The sequence below is a fragment of the Trichomycterus rosablanca genome, chromosome 13 (genome assembly GCF_030014385.1).
Source record: "Trichomycterus rosablanca isolate fTriRos1 chromosome 13, fTriRos1.hap1, whole genome shotgun sequence".
Taxonomy (NCBI): Eukaryota; Metazoa; Chordata; class Actinopteri; order Siluriformes; family Trichomycteridae; genus Trichomycterus; species Trichomycterus rosablanca.
This window is the reverse complement of record NC_086000.1, coordinates 17,215,518-17,235,128: the sequence shown is the minus strand read 5'-3', so window position 1 is coordinate 17,235,128 and position 19,611 is coordinate 17,215,518. Positions and strand designations below refer to the sequence as shown.

At 36.5% G+C, this 19,611-nt stretch overlaps 2 protein-coding genes across 6 annotated transcripts; both read right to left on the bottom strand.

Moving 5' to 3' along the window:
* Window positions 1-92: 92 nt before the first annotated feature.
* si:dkey-21a6.5 (laminin subunit alpha-5) lies at window positions 93-7,264 on the bottom strand. Of its 2 annotated transcripts, none has more exons than XM_063007639.1 (9): window positions 7,052-7,264; window positions 3,920-4,117; window positions 3,284-3,422; window positions 3,073-3,161; window positions 2,932-2,995; window positions 2,358-2,446; window positions 1,681-1,793; window positions 1,095-1,251; window positions 93-991 (listed from the first exon to the last, which is right to left on the bottom strand). In XM_063007639.1, exons 1-9 carry the CDS (start codon window positions 7,101-7,103, stop codon window positions 834-836), a joined length of 1,059 nt encoding a protein of 352 aa, XP_062863709.1. In that variant the 5' UTR covers window positions 7,104-7,264; the 3' UTR covers window positions 93-833. The 2 variants fall into 2 exon arrangements, with proteins under 2 accessions (XP_062863709.1, XP_062863710.1); XM_063007640.1 differs by lacking the exon at window positions 7,052-7,264 and adding an exon at window positions 6,603-6,638.
* Window positions 7,265-11,309: 4,045 nt separating this feature from the next.
* Window positions 11,310-19,611, bottom strand: nt5c1ab (5'-nucleotidase, cytosolic IAb). Of its 4 annotated transcripts, none has more exons than XM_063007249.1 (6): window positions 19,182-19,611; window positions 15,593-15,760; window positions 14,274-14,403; window positions 13,963-14,085; window positions 13,695-13,879; window positions 11,310-11,729 (listed from the first exon to the last, which is right to left on the bottom strand). In XM_063007249.1, exons 1-6 carry the CDS (start codon window positions 19,281-19,283, stop codon window positions 11,355-11,357), a joined length of 1,083 nt encoding a protein of 360 aa, XP_062863319.1. In that variant the 5' UTR covers window positions 19,284-19,611; the 3' UTR covers window positions 11,310-11,354. The 4 variants fall into 4 exon arrangements, with proteins under 4 accessions (XP_062863319.1, XP_062863321.1, XP_062863320.1 ...); XM_063007251.1 differs by having other exon boundaries at window positions 15,647-15,760; window positions 19,182-19,610; XM_063007250.1 differs by lacking the exon at window positions 19,182-19,611 and adding an exon at window positions 16,919-17,008.

Genomic DNA, 19,611 nt, shown 5'->3' with positions numbered 1-19,611 from the left:
AGAGCTAGTCAACAAATCACAAGCCAGAAATTAGAAGACAATTTAATGAATTTAATTAACATTATAAAAAACCTTAATTAAGGAAAACACTTGAATAAAACGTACAATGTAAAACATGAGGGTTACAAGATTTTATTTGAAAATTGCTCAAAGCTTTTTCATCCAGCAAAAGCCTTGAAACCGTTAACAGTTGTGCCTTTTTAAAAGTTCTAATAGACCACTTATGTATATATAAATGACATTATACACAGTTTCTTCAGTAACACAGGCAATACAATTCAACAAGTCCAGCAGAATCATATTCTTAAACAGTACTTGTTCTAAAGTCGGCTGCAAAACAAACAATAATTAAAGTCTAAATAACATTTTCTTTCAATCACACCTTTACAATAAGGTCAAATGTTGTGGAACAAAACAGTACCTCTTTAACAGTGGTTTCCTACCTTTTTGTAAACTGTATCACAAAAGTGGCCTAAAGCAAGTCTCGCATACCTTCATTGATGTAAAAAAAATGGCTTATAATACAGAACAGTGGGTCACAATTCCATGTGCCCAATGCTGCAGAATAAAAACCAGCACTTCACAAAATAATACCTGCTCTCATTAATTAAGCGTTTTAAAACTACACACTGAAAAGAACAGCATAAATTAAAAATACGGTTTGATTTGTTTGAAAGCACATTCAAAGACAAAATCCGTGCTGCTATCAGCTAAAAACTTCAAATGTAAAAAAATGTCTTCTGATCATTTTCAGAGTATATAAATTGCACAGCATAGACATTTCCATTAGTTTCATAAAATTTAGCTTGTTTTGCTTTTAGAGTTGGTGGACATTACCAGCCTGCATACATTGGCTCTGCATCACATGGGACGCCATACAAATGACCAGGAGGTCGATCCTTCCGCAAAAGTGGGGCACGTGACTGGGACAGCTCACTGTCTGAATCCTTTCTTCTTCGCAGAACCAGGAGTGTAAAAATCAGCAGAACCACTAAAAATAATGGGGTAGAGATGTTAGCATAAGAGAAACTCAGCAATTACATTAATTTATTTTAACAGTAATGTAAGAATGAAAAAATGAAAAGTGTTCATACATCCTCCTCCAATAACAATTAGGGCTATAGTAACAGGAGCAAGCTCGCATGTCTTCCCAGCCTTCCTGTAGAAAGTCTCCATACAATAACCTGGAGCAGTGCTGCCCTTTGGACAAAATGCATCACTGGGGCACTGGATTGGATTCACATCTGGACTCTGAAAGAGAAATGGCCCAATGTTCATATTGTACTCACTAATTACTCTAGAATTTAACTTTTAAATATTACTTTATTCAAACAGTTAACATTTGAAAGGCCACATCTGGCTATATAGCCTCAAATAATAAAAAAAAAATGAAGAAAGCCGGACCAATGGAGTTAAACCACATGGGTTTATCAGCAAAAAGGAACAATGGCTGGAAAATTCATAAAAAAATAACCCAGTATCCCTGCAGAATGTAATTTTTGTCAAAATTTGTTTATTCATTAACTGTTTGAGTTCAATTACGTGTTTCTCCTATTTATGATTGCAGTGTGTTCAGCACACACTAAGTGCAAGGCAGGAATACACTTTGGGCAGGGTGCCCATTCATTACAGGGAATCACCTAGGTGTTTGTGTGTGTGTGCGTGTGTTTGATTACTCACAGGGCAGTAGTGGTTATCAGGGCAAATGTCACAGTTTTCCTGGCCCCAGTGTATCTGGTAGAAACCACTGCTGCAGATCTGACACACTGTCTGGTGAGAGGGCTTGTGCATACCTGCTCAACACATACACATAAACAAGCGCATTATACAAATCCAGCATATTATTCCATTTAATCAACAAGTTATGTTCACTATTAAAAAAGACAAAAAGCAAAATGACAATCATTTGGTCACTAATTGGAATTTTGCTATAAAATATTTTAATAAATTACACACAGAGGGAGTGGACAGATTGACAAATAGCCACATAAACATGAGCAGGACTTGAAATTGGATTAATCGCAATTTCAGCAGTAACAACAGACACAACAGTAGTCGAACAGGTGAGTCACATAAGGTTTATTAGACTTAAACAGCATGTATCATGCATAAATTAGCTCTGACAAAATTTTTTATTAAATTGCATAAAATGCAGGCACTGTAAAACTGTATTGTATCAGTGTGATTACTGCCCCCCCCCCCCCCCCATTTGATCACCAAATGTAAACATTAAAACTTCATGGCAAGTTTTAGAGCACAGGCTGCAAAACTATTTACTAATGTCTACTAGACATAAAACAATGACTTTCCCTTTGCTGATATAGTAACACAGAATATCATTGGTTGGTACAGATTACCTGGACGACAGAGGGTACACTCTTTGGCGCCAATCTGTAAAGCTTCGGAGCCAGCAGGACAAATTTCACACTGAGCACAACTGGATGAGCTATGTGAAAGGAAGAAATGGGTACAATTCAGAATGCTTTATTTAATATACTTAATGGCAGCGTTAAATCTGTGCTGTCTTGTGACTGTCGATATGTCCACTCTACCATTCAGGAGAAAAATCATGAACTGCAGCCTCTAATTAAAATCCCAGGATAGGAGGCATGTGACACCACTTTCCAGTCAGTGAATACACTGATTTGAAGAGTGTAATAACACAGTGTTACTGTAACTCTGCCTTAAACTATCTAGACTTAGCTAGACACTTAAACACTTAAATTAGGAGTCTATGGTATAAAAAGTATGCCTGCATTGTATAGCCTACAATTCATTATACATTCTATGTAATATATTTTATTACACATGATTGCATTCACAAAATCAAACATTTGTACTTGACTCACCAAACCTTTAATTGAACACATTAATATAATAAAGCTGATTAAATTATGGCAATAAAATTCTGCAGATAAGTGTGCTGCTTACTTGCAATATGTGCCCTCTGGACATGGGTTACAAATGGTAGCATTCTGCCTGGATGTATAAGAACCTATAAAAAGCAGATACACATCAATGTTTTGTATTCCTTATGAACGTTTGTTACACATTACAAGACTAAATGTATACCCGGTGTGCAGACTCTACAGGATAAGGAACCAGTTTCATTGTTATATGAACCTGGAGGACAGGCCTGACACACAGGGCTTCCAGTAATGCTGAAAAAAAAAAAACAGGAAAAACAATCAAGCTGTTTGGTTCAATGTATTCTTTTATAAGTTATCTCAAAAGCAACTAGTCAGACCACACTGATATCAAAGTGTAAGTAGTAAGGACTTACTTGGTGTAGAAACCTGGTGTGCAGGGCAGACATGCCTGCTGGCCTGCTAGTGGCTGATAGAAGCCCAGAGGGCAAGAACGACAAGCCCCAGGAAACATACACAGCCCTGGCACCGGACAACATGAACACAGCAAGGTCTCTGGTAGAAAAAAGAATAGTAATTATAATAACAAAACCTTTATGGTTGTCCATTTTCCTTTCATTGTTTTATTAAATGCAATATGTCGCATTAACCATATTACTATAAAACTATTAATTGAGATGTTGTATGATAACATTTTTACAATTATTGGTTGATGGAGTAGCAGACATAATATATTTGAAATGGACAAATGACTTTTAAGATATGACTGTTTTAATGGAACATTTATAATTATTTTGAGTTTATTTAGAATTTGCTATGGTTTTCAAGTCACATAAACTAGCTTGTAATAACCAGAAGACAGTTGTATTGTGGAAGGCACTATTGGTCATAATATGAATGGAAAATTAAAAACAATGCATCTTAAACTAAGTTAAAAAGGAATTCTAAAGTTACAGCACTAATGACAAGATATGACCAAACACGTCAGACGTTTAGTAAAGAGCTAAAGTAATGACTGTAGCCCTAATGCAGATTTTCTGAACTCTACCCACCATTATCATAGTAGAAGCCTGGAGCACAGGCCTGACAGCTGGAGGTGTTCAGAGCCGAGCAGCCAGGTGCAGTGGTGCTGAACAGAACAGGACCAGTGGTGGTCACATTCTCCAAAATGATTGTGGTAGTGCTTACATTCTCACTGACTGTGTTGGCAGTCACAAAAGGAGTAAAGGTGGTCTGGCTTTTCACTAGCCCTGCATATAAACAAACACATAAAACAGTATAGTGATAGTACAGTTTCCTTACTAGATAACAGTTTCCTTATTAGATACCAGTCCCTCACATTGTTCTGGTGAACTGTTTTTCCACAATAATACATTAGTTTAAGCACAGCTCTCTCAAGATCTTGCCACAGCATCTAAATGGGGTTGAGGTCTGGACTTTGACTTGGCTACACCAACACTGATTTTTTTTTAGCCATTCAGAAGTCATTTGCTAATGTTGCATGACCCAATCTCAGCCCACTTGACTTCCCAGTTGTCTCCATCCTTGTGGTGATACGCTATATTTGGTTTTCACCAAACATGGTACAATGCATTTTGAACAAACATCTTCACCTTGGTTTTATCAAACTAAAGGATATTGTTTCAGAACTGCTTTGGTTCTTTCAGATACAATTTTGCAAACCTATGTTTTTTTGGATTAGGCTTTTCCTAGCCCCCTTTTCATGCAAGAAATATTGGTTTAGTCTTATTCTAGTTGTGCTGTCATGAATATAGATGTTTCATGTTTACAAAGAGCTGTAGTTAATGTGATGTAGCTCGTTTTTTTTTTTATCAAACTGCCAAGTTCTGTTTGTAAAGAGGTAGTCACACTTCTTGATAATTAATGTTGTGCATTTAAATAGTAACATCTGCCTGTTTGTTACTTTCTTAATTATTATGGAAGTAGGTAGAGTGTACTTATTTCCCACCTAACATAAAAATTGGTTTACTTTTTGGGGGACAAAATATGACTATTTATTAAAATCTGTTATATTAGGGTGTTTTTGTCACCCAATGTTATTTGTTTATAGATGATGGTAAGAACTACACAATTGTTACTTAGTAGATGAGAACGAACTGAAGAGGAGTGTACATTCTTTTCTACATGACTACAAATCTCTCTCGCTCTCACATATTTGATATAATAATTAGGATCACAGTTTAAAAAACAGGGACAAAGAGGAATTAAATAATTCTCATTTCAGAATTACACCTAGTTTATTAGCTACATTAGCATATTTCACCTAATGTGCTTACGTAGAAACAAAAACTATTAAACTCATGAGCTAATCAAGCCACTAGGAAATAGGGCAGAAAGGAATCATGCTTATGTACTAAAAGATGAATAGGATTCAGATGATACACAATAAAACAAAAATGAAGTAATCCAGTAAAATGTCATTATATTATCAATAATGACATATTTAGACAAATTATATGAAAGGGTCATCCAAAACTGTATGATTTAAAAAGGATTTTTAAACATACTAACTGAAGGTGCTTGGTACACCTCTGAGGTTTTATAAAACTATGGATTCAGGAAACATGTAGATCGTTTTATAAATTCTAATATTAAAATTACATATTTTTTTACATCTGAAAATGACATATCAGCACAGAGGAAAACAGAGGCTGTATTGTGCAAGTAATCACATAAAGCATGTGGCTTTTGATATGCCCTTATTCTTAGAGCCAGGTCTCATGACTTCAAATCCAAATATGCTAACACCAGTGAGAGAAGTTGGATTTTTTTTTCAATTTCTTACCCCTACGTACATACACTGGAAACTCTGAATAATGTTTTCATTGTGAAATGTTCATTTGTTTAACCTAGTTTGAGGAAGTAGGCCATCCCTTTACTTACTTAAACAAGACCTAACTCCTCTTATTACTCATAAAAGAACATTTCTGCATTTCGTAACTTCCATCTACAGTCTGAATAATTATCACTGACAAGAATTCAAACAGGTTTCCATTTACTTAGATGGTCCAGAAACATGTTTGTAAAGTAGATGGTGCCACAGGATTCAAAAGGTGATCAAATGTTCAGGCTAAAGGGGTACACTGCACCCAAAATTTGAAATGTTGTCCCAGGTTCAAAAGTCCCAGTAACACTGCTGATGTTTTAGTTGTTAAAAAAAAGAGGTATGACCACACGTTAAAATGTCACTATACGGTGGGTAAGCCATATTGTGAATTTTTTGTTTGAGCTCTTAAAATTGACCTTGAATCTGAATTCCTCCCTGGCTGTATTGTGTTTACATGGATAATGTGATTAAGGTCATCTTGTGTTAGCAACCAAATTAATAAAATTCCCTTTCTATTTATCTGATCTGGTGTAAACTGACTTATTTATCAACAGATTTTGAACACTCGTTCATATTAAACAGTTCTAATAAGTATTATGAAATTTGAGATTTGAGCTTGTAGGCAGCAGCAGTGCCTCTCTTCTGATTCATCACAGTTGTCATTGTACATTTTTACATTTGGCTATTGTTAAATAAATAAAAAAGCAATAATTTACAATAGTAGTGTCATAACTTGACATGCAATCTTAGGATCTAAGATTTTTTTAAAGGCAACAACAGATATTTTCCATTTAAGAAAATGAAGCTTAACCCAAAACACAACAAATCAGTGTCCTCTATTTTCAGATTCATCCCATGTCTTGAAAACAACTTACAAGACAACCAACCTTGTGTCTCCATATTCTGACCCAGATACATCCCATGTCTTAACAAGACTGACAACAAGACAACCAACCCCATGTCCCCCTATTCGAACTCAGGAACATCCCATGTCTTAACACAACTGACAACACAGCAACCCAGTGTTTTTCCATTCTAACTTAGGTACATCTTACCATGACTTCATAACTACCCACAACTAACATAACTAACAGTAAAAAAACACCTGACGTGATCTGATTTAAAATAACACCTCGTCTTAAATTACAACCTTTTCAGCTCATGCTCCTACTTGTTTAAACACACTTCACGTCATAATACAACTGACAAGACAATAAAGTCTGTATCGTCCTCATCAACCATGCTCAGATACACGTTACTTCTAAATTAACTGACTGCATTTAATGTGAATTAGAATATCAACATAAAATACAGTCATCACAGTGACTGGACTTACCAAACATACACGTGACAACCACAAACACAACGTGGACTCGAACCTGTGGCATATTTCAGTTGTTTCCTGAGAAGTCACATTTGCTCTTTCGAAATAAATGTATATCTTAAAGTCTTTTTAAAGCTGCTCGAAGTATAATCAAGATCCATGAGCTGTTCAGTCATCTTTACTCATTTCTCCTACCGTTCCATTTCTTTTTAATGTCATATGGAAAATAACTATCATGTGATTTCTGTGCTGTCGAAATCAGTGTAATTTGTTCAGGTTTTGATTATCGAACGCTTTTGTTAGAAAGCCTACACACAGCACGATTCCATGAAAATGTTTAACACATTCAACACGCGTCGGTGGAAAAGGGGTAACAGACTATTATTTCAGCTAGAAACCACGCCCATAACAAAACAAAGACACGCCCATAAACAAACAAGTCACGGTGTCTGGGGTAAAGTGTGACCTGGCTTCTTAAGTAAACTTGATAAAAAAGAGATACAGGGGTTGGACAATGAAACTGAAACACCTGGTTTTAGACCACAATAATTTATTAGTATGGTGTAGGGCCTCCTTTTGCGGCCAATACAGCGTCAATTCGTCTTGGAAATGACATATACAAGTCCTGCACAGTGGTCAGAGGGATTTTAAGCCATTCTTCTTGCAGGATAGTGGCCAGGTCACTACGTGATGCTGGTGGAGGAAAACGTTTCCTGACTCGCTTCTCCAAAACACCCCAAAGTGGCTCAATAATATTTAGATCTGGTGACTGTGCAGGCCATGGGGGAGTCTTGCTGTGTGTATTGGTGCATTGTCATCCTGATACACGGCACCGCCATCAGGATACAATGTTTGAACCATTGGATGCACATGGTCCTCCAGAATGGTTCGGTAGTCCTTGGCAGTGACGCGCCCATCTAGCACAAGTATTGGGCCAAGGGAATGCCATGATATGGCAGCCCAAACCATCACTGATCCACCCCCATGCTTCACTCTGGGCATGCAACAGTCTGGGTGGTACGCTTCTTTGGGGCTTCTCCACACCGTAACTCTCCCGGATGTGGGGAAAACAGTAAACGTGGACTCATCAGAGAACAATACATGTTTCACATTGTCCACAGCCCAAGATTTGCACTCCTTGCACCATTGAAACCGACGTTTGGCATTGGCACGAGTGACCAAAGGTTTGGCTATAGCAGCCCGGCCGTGTATATTGACCCTGTGGAGCTCCCGACGGACAGTTCTGGTGGAAACAGGAGAGTTGAGGTGCACATTTAATTCTGCCGTGATTTGGGCAGCTGTGGTTTTATGTTTTTTGGATACAATCCGGGTTAGCACCCGAACATCCCTTTCAGACAGCTTCCTCTTGCGTCCACAGTTAATCCTGTTGGATGTGGTTTGTCCTTCTTGGTGGTATGCTGACATTACCCTGGATACCGTGGCTCTTGATACATCACAAAGACTTGCTGTCTTGGTCACAGATGCGCCAGCAAGACGTGCACCAACAATTTGTCCTCTTTTGAACTCTGGTATGTCACCCATAATGTTGTGTGCATTGCAATATTTTGAGCAAAACTGTGCTCTTACCCTGCTAATTGAACCTTCACACTCTGCTCTTACTGGTGCAATGTGCAATTAATGAAGATTGGCCACCAGACTGGTCCAATTTAGCCATGAAACCTCCCACACTAAAATGACAGGTGTTTCAGTTTCATTGTCCAACCCCTGTATGTGGACGCCTGATTAATAGGACACAAGGGCATCCGATTTCAAAACATGGTCATTAATATAAACTGCTTTACTAGACACTTCAAAAATTAAGCCTTTTAATTTGGATGGGGAGGATTCTTCCAGCATTTGCCAAACCCAGATTTATATTTTAGACTGGTAGATGGTTAAATGTGATCTATCATGGCAGAGAATGCATTTCTACTGCTCCTGAGTTCATCAGCTGTTTTTCCTATATATTCATACTGTATATTTACAATAACACATTTCACAATTCAGTAAGGTATCAGGAAAGAGATTTGACATAGGCAAGGTGATGTTTTTAGGAAAAAAAAAACTCTTTACTGGTATGAACTGCTCTACTTACATTTTATGCACATGATAGGATTGTGTGGTACAAGAATTTCTATACTCACTAATATAAATGAGTTTTTACATATTTTTTGGCTAACTGTCTTCACATGGAAAGCTACAGCAACTGTAGCCTTGTTAAAGCCGAATATTATTTAAGTAACAGTGACTATTATTTACGTAAGTGACTTACATTTACATTTTCAGCATTTAATGTCGCTTTTATCCAAAGCGACTTACAATTATGACTGAATACAGTTTGAGCAATTGAGGGTTAAGGACCTTGCTCAGGGGCCCAACAGTGGTGGTGGTGAGGCTTGAACCGGCAACCTTAGGATTATCAGTCCAGCATCTTAACCACTGAGCTACCACTGCCCTACTTGAATCATTAAAATTTTGTTGTACAATATATATATGATATATATATGATACACTCTAAATTTAGAAAGTATTCAAACACCTTGACTGCTCAGTTTGTGTTGTGGATTTGATTGGATATGTACATCCTTAATATACGTATATGTACATTTTGTTACTGTTTACTATAAAGTGTATGTAAAAGTTACGCAAAAATGTTCTAGATATTAAAGCTGCTATTGAATTCTTAAATCAAAATTTAAAAATAATCTAAAATTTAAAACAATAGCAAACGTCTTAAACACTCTTGTTCATACGATTGGTTAAATAATTACCAAGTTAATGAAACCACAAGTCTTCCAAGTTAATGTTAAAGATTAATATATATATATTTAAAGATTAAAGATAATATATATATATATATATATATATATGACCTCAATATTAAAAAGGAGCACAGTTGAATGTAGTTGGATAATTACTTGAAAACAGCAGTTACACAGTAAACAGGCAATTAACTCAACTGCAGTCATTTCCATTTCTACATGTCATATAAAATTTTAACTAAGACACCTAAAATTTGCACATGAACATTTAGACAAATCAGAATAATCAATAATGAATAATAATTATATTAAACCAAAGCTGAATTTAGTCACACTTGGGGAAAAAGTGTTGTGCATTTCATTCCAAGAACACCATATCCACAATTAAGTATACAGTTGGGAGCATACACAATATAGAGCTGGAGGAGTACACATGCAAGGAAGAAACAAAGGGATGTTATTTGGTATATTTTAATTAAAATTTAATCTTATCAGTCAAGACATTAAATCTGGACACTTCAACAAGACAACTAATACAAACATACATAAAAAAAAAAAAACTTGAGAAACTAACAACAAAGTTTTATGAAAAGCCTTCTCCAAAGGTGGATGTTGTTATAGTTTAAAAGATCACATGTAGGTCATTTTAATACCACTTGTTTTTGAACTAGGATGTCCAACAAGCTCATGGCCAGGTATCCAAATACTTTTGGTCAAATAGCGTATCTTTGTTTATACTTATGAATATGTATTTTTAGTTCATATTCATAAGTCCATAACCAAAAGACATCATGCATGTCAGTTAGAAGTGGATATAAGCACAGGTAATAATATATTAAAAGCCCTTTGTCATCTTTCTGAGGTGTATTACTGGGTTAAAACCATTTTAAATCACTGTAATTAATTATTAGAAAAACAGTAACACATATCTTAAATGGAATATAACAATAACATAGGTACCAAAATACACAATGATCCCACACAAAACAAAGCACATTTAACAGTTAAATAGTTTACATGTATATCATACACAGACAATACATTATTTACAGCTAAATAACAAGACCCACACTATTGGAAAACTCAGCTTTTGTTTTTGTGTCAACATTCAACACTTATTTATATTAAACACACATTGACAGTAAAATTTATTGTCAGGGTTTTTTTTTAAATAATATAATATGTGACACAGAGTAGAGTTTTCTTGTAGTATATATATACTACCCTAAAGGCTCAAGTCATTATAAATGTAAGTTTATCTCTTTGTAATCCAGCAAAAAATATTAATAATAAAATAATTAATAAATGTACAATATGATAAATTCTGATGTAGCTAGGAATCTTAGGAAACTTTCTAAAAGGTACAGAACAAGACTTAATGGCATCTTATTCTATACCTAAAATACTCCATGTAAGTTTCAAAAATAATTGTACTATATTAAAACAACCACTTCACTGAAATGCAGCAGCTGAATTTCCCTGTTAAAAAAAAGAAATATAATGCAAAATATATTTCCTCATAAAGCCATGCTGTTTATTTTATTTCATTCAAGTCACTTTTTGGCACCATTGGTGTCTTTTGGATTGTTGGGTTTTCTAGGTGGCAGCTTCTGGGAGATTCCATAAGGCACATGGGCTCCAACAGTACCCAGTTCAGCAGCTCCCTCTATGTGGAACATCTGGTCATCAAAGAAGATGTGGGGCTTGATCTTTGCCAGCATAGGGCCCTTAGGGGCCCCAGCCAGAAAAAGAGCCTCATCTGTCTCCAGGCCCCAGGAACGCAGGGTCTTCAGTGCACGAGCACCTGAACTGGCTGCACTGCGAGCTGTCACCAGGTAAGTGCGGATGGGACAGTCCATGCGCTGACCTTTAGCATAGAATTTCTTTTGAAGTTTTCCCAGTGCCTCTAAGAATCCTTTTAGTGGACCCTACAGAGTAAAGAGACAATCAGTTGAGCTTTTCTTTTTCATCTCTGTTCAAACACAATTCAGTAAGTAAACAGTTAAAACTGAACAAATCTAAAATTATACCCATAATAATATTTAAAACCTATTAATCAGTGAACCTCTTAATGAGTAAATTTGAATTTAACAATTTCACAGTTACAGTGTATCACAAAAGTGAGTACACCCCTCACATTTCTGCAGATATTTAAGTATATCTTTTCATGGGACAACATTGAAAAAATGACACTTTGACACAATGAAAAGTAGTCTGTGTGCAGCTTATATAACAGTGTAAATTTATTCTTTCCTCAAAATAACTCAATATACAGCCATTAATGTCTAAACCACCGGCAACAAAAGTGAGTACACCCCTAAGAGACTACACCCCTAAATGTCCAAATTGAGCACTGCTTGTCATTTTCCCTCCAAAATGTCATGTGATTTGTTAGTGTTACTAGGTCTCAGGTGTGCATAGGGAGCAGGTGTGTTCAATTTAGTAGTACAGCTCTCACACTCTCTCATACTGGTCACTGAAAGTTCCAACATGGCACCTCATGGCAAAGAACTCTCTGAGGATCTTAAAAGACGAATTGTTGCGCTACATGAAGATGGCCAAGGCTACAAGAAGATTGCCAACACCCTGAAACTGAGCTGCAGCACAGTGGCCAAGATCATCCAGCGTTTTAAAAGAGCAGGGTCCACTCAGAACAGACCTCGCGTTGGTCGTCCAAAGAAGCTGAGTGCACGTGCTCAGCGTCACATCCAACTGCTGTCTTTGAAAGATAGGCGCAGGAGTGCTGTCAGCATTGCTGCAGAGATTGAAAAGGTGGGGGGTCAGCCTGTCAGTGCTCAGACCATACGCCGCACACTACATCAAATTGGTCTGCATGGCTGTCACCCCAGAAGGAAGCCTCTTTTGAAGTCTCTACACAAGAAAGCCCGCAAACAGTTTGCTGAAGACATGTCAACAAAGGACATGGATTACTGGAACCATGTCCTATGGTCTGATGAGACCAAGATTAATTTGTTTGGTTCAGATGGTCTCAAGCATGTGTGGCGGCAATCAGGTGAGGAGTACAAAGATAAGTGTGTCATGCCTACAGTCAAGCATGGTGGTGGGAATGCCATGGTCTGGGGCTGCATGAGTGCAGCAGGTGTTGGGGAGTTACATTTCATTGAGGGACACATGAACTCCAATATGTACTGTGAAATACTGAGCAGAGCATGATCCCCTCCCTCCGGAAACTGGGTCGCAGGGCAGTGTTCCAGCATGATAATGACCCCAAACACACCTCTAAGACGACCACTGCTTTATTGAAGAGGCTGAGGGTAAAGGTGATGGACTGGCCAAGCATGTCTCCAGACCTAAACCCGATCGAACATCTTTGGGGCATCCTCAAGCGGAAGGTGGAGGAGTGCAAAGTCTCGAATATCCGCCAGCTCCGTGATGTCGTCATGGAGGAGTGGAAAAGCATTCCAGTGGCAACCTGTGAAGCTCTGGTAAACTCCATGCCCAGGAGAGTTAAGGCAGTTCTGGGAAATAATGGTGGCCACACAAAATATTGACACTTCAGGAACTTTCACTAAGGGGTGTACTCACTTTTGTTGCCGGTGGTTTAGACATTAATGGCTGTATATTGAGTTATTTTGAGGGAAGAATAAATTTACACTGTTATATAAGCTGCACACAGACTACTTTTCATTGTGTCAAAGTGTCATTTTTTCAATGTTGTCCCATGAAAAGATATACTTAAATATCTGCAGAAATGTGAGGGGTGTACTCACTTTTGTGATACACTGTATATCATTATTTGTACTGTCAAGAACTAATGCACTATATTGAGTTTATTGAGATTATTTTTCTCTTTTAAGTTGTTCCTTTTACTTTAAAGTATTTTAACAACGGTACACATTTGCTACTCTGCCCACATATAACAACATACTTACGTGATCAAGTGGCTTGTTTTCATGGGCTTTTTCATGTTCAAAAAATTTGTCCAGGCCCTGCGTTTTAAAGATCCTCTCCGACTCATCTGAGAATAACACTGCATCTCCATCAAAAGCCACTCGCAGCTGAGTCTCTGAAACCTGTCTTGTTTTCTCTGGTTTGAACATGATCGCTGCAGCAATGCCTTAAACAGAAGTTTCAATTACAACACTGAGTGGTTCATCAAAGTAAAAATTCTAAAGTAAAACCAAGATTATTCACTCTTACCTTCCTCTAAGGCCTCTCTTACTTTTACTGAATCAGCAGAGAGATATAGGTTGGTGTGATAGGCCTTCAGGTACCCAATCGGACTGTTACCTCCAGTCATACAGATGCGCTCAATGAACAGCTCTAATGGGGACAGAAATGTATACGTTTTAGGGCTGTCATGTAATTACAAAAAGGTAAAAAGGTAATCTAATGACTGAATTTAATCACACAATTACTTAATTGTTTAATCATGTAAGACGGAAATATTTAATATAACATACTCTTTAGTTTGAAAGCTTGTTAACCCCCTTTTTGACATCAACACCTACTGTAATAGTTGAGTGAATTAATAAGTCTGATTCCAACATGAGCATGGTTGTTAGTCATCAGCACTACATCGAAAAGCTCTTCACTGTCTGGGTAAAGTTGTCTCAGCTGATCATTGACAGTACCCAGAGCCTGTAGATGACACACAGAATTTCACCACTTACTGCTTCTGTCATAATCTGAAATTCATAATAATATGTTATTGTCTGACTAAAAAAATTACTACTATTACGAATTAGCCAAATCATGTATATGCACTCTGGTTTCCTCTAAAAACACAAAAGGTAAATTGGATATTCTACAAACCACATTGCCAGAAAATTTGGGACAATTAATTCAATTAAAACTAAAAACTGTAATTTGTTAACTTTTAACTTATATTTCACTGACAAACCCAATAGTATTTTGTAAATATAGAATGTGACGCTGGCAACACACTCAAAAAAACACAGTATGCTGCTGCATCAAGACGAGAGAGAGACATATGCCTATTGAAAATGTATGGCGCATCATAAAGAGGAGATTTAGACAACGGTGACCATGGACTGTTGAGCAGCTCAAATCTTGTATATAGTAGATTCCACTTGCAAAACTGCAACAATTAGTATATTCAATTCCCAAACAATTAAAAAGTATAATTAAAAAAAAAAGAGATGTCATCCAGTTGTAAACATGACTCTGTTCCAACTTTTTCTAAATGTGTGTCCATGGTTTCCAGGTGACCCACAGTGACCCTGACCAGGATGAAGTAGTTTAGTAACAAAAGTACAGTAGCAAAGATTAATGAACCAAAAATGACAATCATAAGTGAAAAGACTATTAGTTTTTAAATGGCAATAATTTGTTTGAATAACAGAGCTGAATGGCCTATTTCACCTTGTTTTTAGCATTCTCACTCAAAAGCTGCCTTTTTATTAACAGACAATTTAATAGGCAAGCAGTAGCCTAGTGGTTAATGTACTGGACTAGTAACCAGAAGGTTGCTGGTTCAAGCCCCACCACTGCCAGGTTGCTGCTGTTGGGCCCTTGAGCAAGGCCCTTAACCCTCAATTGCTCAGACTGTATACTGTAACTGTAATGTAAGTCGCTTTGGATAAAAGCGTCTACCAATTGAGGGTTAAGCAAGGCCCTTAACCCTCAATTGCTCAGACTGTATACTGTAACTGTAATGTAAGTCGCTTTGGATAAAAGCGTCTGCTAAATGCAGAAAATGTAAAATGTAATTGACATAATTTCAACATAAATCAAGATAATTGATAAAATAATAAATGTGTATATAAATGTGTACAGTATACAATCAATTATATACTTTAATTTAAACCTTAATGAAGGGGAAAGCAGGTCCTGGTGAAAATGGCTCTGCTTCATGGTCAACCTGGTACTTCAGATAATCCTCCATGCCCTTCTGCTCATAAATCTGCTGCTCCAAGTCCATGTTGAACAGGACACGGGATGAGACTGCAATAGTAATGGCATTCTCCGGCTTGGGCTAAATACAGGAAAAACAAACGTTGTTAGAACATGGTATTTAATTAAGTGTATGGGGGCAGCCTATGGAAAAATGTGATTTTAGAGATTTTTTGACAGTTTATTTTTATTAATTTCCCTCAATCTTTAAATTATTACTATACATTTAACAACACCCACAGATATAAATGTTTAAAGAATTCCCAAGGAAAATGTAAGCTTATTTTAAACTATTTTATAATGCATCTCGCTGCCTGTAAAGTCTTGGCATCAGTAATACAGTCTGAGTCACACACACAGCGGTTTTAAATACACGTTTTGTGGTTCTATGATACTAACGCTAAATCCAACAGTGCAGTGCATCGTCATAGATGACGGCTTTTTTATTTTATTTTTAACTTTACCTAGTTTTATTCAGGTATGTAAGGAACTTACGAAGTTTACACTCGGTGTGTCGGTGTTAGAAGACACAGTTTGCATTCTGTGATAGAATGATGGGTCACGTTATGTACTGATACAGAAACACTGCACTAGGAGGCGCTATTTTGACGACGCGTCTTGAATAATAACAATACCGCGTCGCTATAATGTATAACCTGCTAGAATCAAAACATGTTACTAGGATGTTACTAGGACCAATACAAATTACTTACGATAAATTAGGTCTATGTTACATGTACATACCGAGAATCAAAACATGTTACTAGGACCAATACAAATTACATACGATAAATTAGCTCTATGTTTGTATGTACATACCGAGAATCAAAACATGTTACTAGGACCAATACAAATTACATACGATAAATTAGCTCTATGTTTGTATGTACATACCGAGAATCAAAACATGTTACTAGGATGTTACTAGGCTCAATACAAACTACGTACGATATACTGCACTACCGCTATATGGACCTACCGTACCACAAAAATTTATAATTTACTAAGCGAATTTTTATCAGGAATGATACTAAAGCAATAAGGCACGAGAGGCCGTGCGTTACTGTGATTTTAGCACGGGGAATGACGTTTTTGCTAAAACTTCTTTCCCGTGCTAAAATCATAGCAGTAACGCACGGTCTCGAGTGGCTTATTGCTTTTATAAAACGGCGGTCAACATAAAATACAATAAATACAACAATGTTTAATTCATAAATGTATTTATTGTGTATAAACTTACAATAAAGCATTCTTCCGCGACGCAAGGTAGTTCGATTAACAGTGTTGCTAGGCAACATGAGGGCGAAAATAACATTAACTTTTTCTTTTCAGTGGCGTATTAATATGGAATGATGTGAGGTGGTCATAGGTGTGCGTTTATCGGGGATTTTACAACGGCTTCGAACGCGGCTCAGCCAATCAGATTTTAGGATCGGAATTATCCGTTTTATAATTTTGTATAAAATATCTAATTGATCATGTCTCTGATCGGGCTTAGCACGTTTGCTTATCGTGTAGAAGAACCAGGCAGAGATATATCCACACCACACCCAATAGCAGTTTAAATTAAGAAAACTATAACGTTTTAAACTAATAAAACATGTTATTTGATAATAGACACAATGAAAACACAAAATCATCTTTTAAAGATAGAAATCTGGATGTTACATTGCTTTAAATTACTTAATTAGTTTATGTTAATTGTATAAAACCAACAAAATAAATAGTGAAAAAGATTTAGTTTATTTTCCTTAATTCTCAGTGAGATTGACTTCTGTTTGGAGTTTTAATCTCAACATGGAGACTTTCGTTAGCAAGCACTTTCAGCCCACATGATAAACTGTATTTAAACAAAGGTTTCCACAAGATTTTGTAAATGTAACCGCTAAGCTTAGTAAGAACAATATTTTAAATACATTTAATGAGCTCAGTCAGGCTGGTGTGGTTTTGAATAATAACATGAACATGTTGCTATGCTACAATCATAACACCTTATTCAGCAACATCATGGAAAAACATCTAAGTGTTATATGGGTGTAGCTTTATGGTATTTAGGGATGCACACCAATCGTATTTAAAACACAGATCATATTTTTTGGTCCTTAAGTGTTAATATAACCTGCTGAGACACTGGTGAGGTAGTTTACATAAATTAGCTAATAGGCTAACGTCAGAAAGCAGTGTTTTGTTTTACTATAGTACATTAAATTACGAGCTACCCATTAATATGTTTTCATTCTCTAATTGCATATATGCTGGTAAATTTACACTATATGGCCAAACGTATTTGGACAGCTGATCTTGTTGTACATCCCATTTCAAAAACAGACAGTATAAAATAGTGTGACCTCTATCTGACCTTTTCAGCCATAACAGCAGCCACTTTTTTTTTTAGAAGGTTTTTCACAAGACTTGAAATATGTCTGTGGGAATTTGGGCCCATTCAAAATAGCATTTGTATGACTGGTCACGGATGTTGCTTATAAAAGCCTTAAGTCCAGTAAACTTCAGAGCTGTTCAGTGGGGCTGAGGTCAGGACTGTGTGCAGGTCACTGAGGTTTATTTAATTCAAGCTTTTCTTTATGTCTTTATAGAACTTGCTTTGTGCACAGGGGCACAGTCATGCTGAAACAGAAAAGCACCATCCCTAAACTGTTTATAGCTTATTAAAGTGTTTTTGTTAGTTTTTAATTGGAATATTGATGCATGCAAATAGTAAGTAATGCATAAAATGCATGGGTTAAATGACATGCATTTATTTGAACCCTATGTTGACTTGTTAAATTATAACATTTATGGATAGTTTCAGAATATAAAGGAATGTTTTTTACAGTTTAAATCTATAAGTATTAGAAAGATCAATAGTATTAGGACAGAGAAGGTTATTGTATGAAGCCTTAGGGACAATAAATACATTTAGTATAGTCCCTGATGAGTGCTGTTGTGCACATGCAGGTTAGTTCAGGAGTGTAAAAATGTCAGATTGGTGCACATTAAAATGCTAATATAAACAGCCTTCAGAAAAGAAACAAACTGAGCACCTAATAAATATAACCCAGCAAATTAAGTAATGTGTATGTCTCAGTGTTATCACTGTTTTTAGAAGAACCACAAAACAATGGATTTATATGAAATAATAATGATCTTAAATTATATTAAATTAAATTATATAATTATATTAAAAGAAATAGTATTCTACAGGTCTAGTTCCCTAGTGCCTGCTACACTCCTGCATCTGTTCTGTGTCCTGCACCAAGTGGAGCTAATTTAATATGGCATTATCAGTACTTGGTCTGGTCAGTGCATATCATATAATGGCAACAATTTAATTACAAAGAAAAACAAATGACAGTTAAAATGTATGATAAAATTATGTTTTACATTTTCTAAAGAAATTCTATCATGATTTAACAGCCTAAAAGATTAATGGCTATATGTTCCAAAGCAACATAAAAACAACATCTACATGGTCAATTATTCTATTTTAAACAGTTTAGACTCACTGGTTGAGGATTCCTGGTCGGGGTTGATTGATCCTGCAGCTTCTTGCCCTCCAAAGCATTTGCATCAACATTTTTAATGGTCTGCTCATTGCTGATGCTCATTGTTGCTGCAGCTGCTGCTTTATGGCAGAGAAACAGAAGCCCCTGCCTTCGCTGATCTCCAGTAGCAGCCTCTGGGGAAATATGGCTGGATGGATGCTGATCAATAGTGAAGAGTATGGAGAAAAAGCTTTATAGAATGAATCTTCAGTTTACCAGAGCCGTCTAGGGGTGATTTAGCTTTATATTTCCTCCTCTTGGCATTCTGTCTCTTTATTTGTTGAATTAGTTGTCAGTCATCTCACAGGCCACTCCCTCCAGCATGTCTATGAATTATTTCTCTAACAGCTCTGTGCTGGTAACAGAAGACAACATTTATTTTTAGATTCTT

Coding starts and splice junctions, on each gene's coding strand:
- si:dkey-21a6.5 (XM_063007639.1), bottom strand. CDS start 7,103: ATGCCACAGGTTCGAGTCCACGTTGTGTTTGTGGTTGTCACGTGTATG. Junction 4,118..7,051: donor GGTTGTCACGTGTATGTTTG/GTAAGTCCAGTC, acceptor GTTTATATGCAG/GGCTAGTGAAAAGCCAGACC. Junction 2,447..2,931: donor CCAGAGGGCACATATTGCAA/GTAAGCAGCACA, acceptor CCTTTCACATAG/CTCATCCAGTTGTGCTCAGT.
- nt5c1ab (XM_063007249.1), bottom strand. CDS start 19,283: ATGAGCATCAGCAATGAGCAGACCATTAAAAATGTTGATGCAAATGCT. Junction 15,761..19,181: donor CGACCAGGAATCCTCAACCA/GTGAGTCTAAAC, acceptor TCCTGTATTTAG/CCCAAGCCGGAGAATGCCAT. Junction 13,880..13,962: donor AAGAGAGGCCTTAGAGGAAG/GTAAGAGTGAAT, acceptor CTTCTGTTTAAG/GCATTGCTGCAGCGATCATG.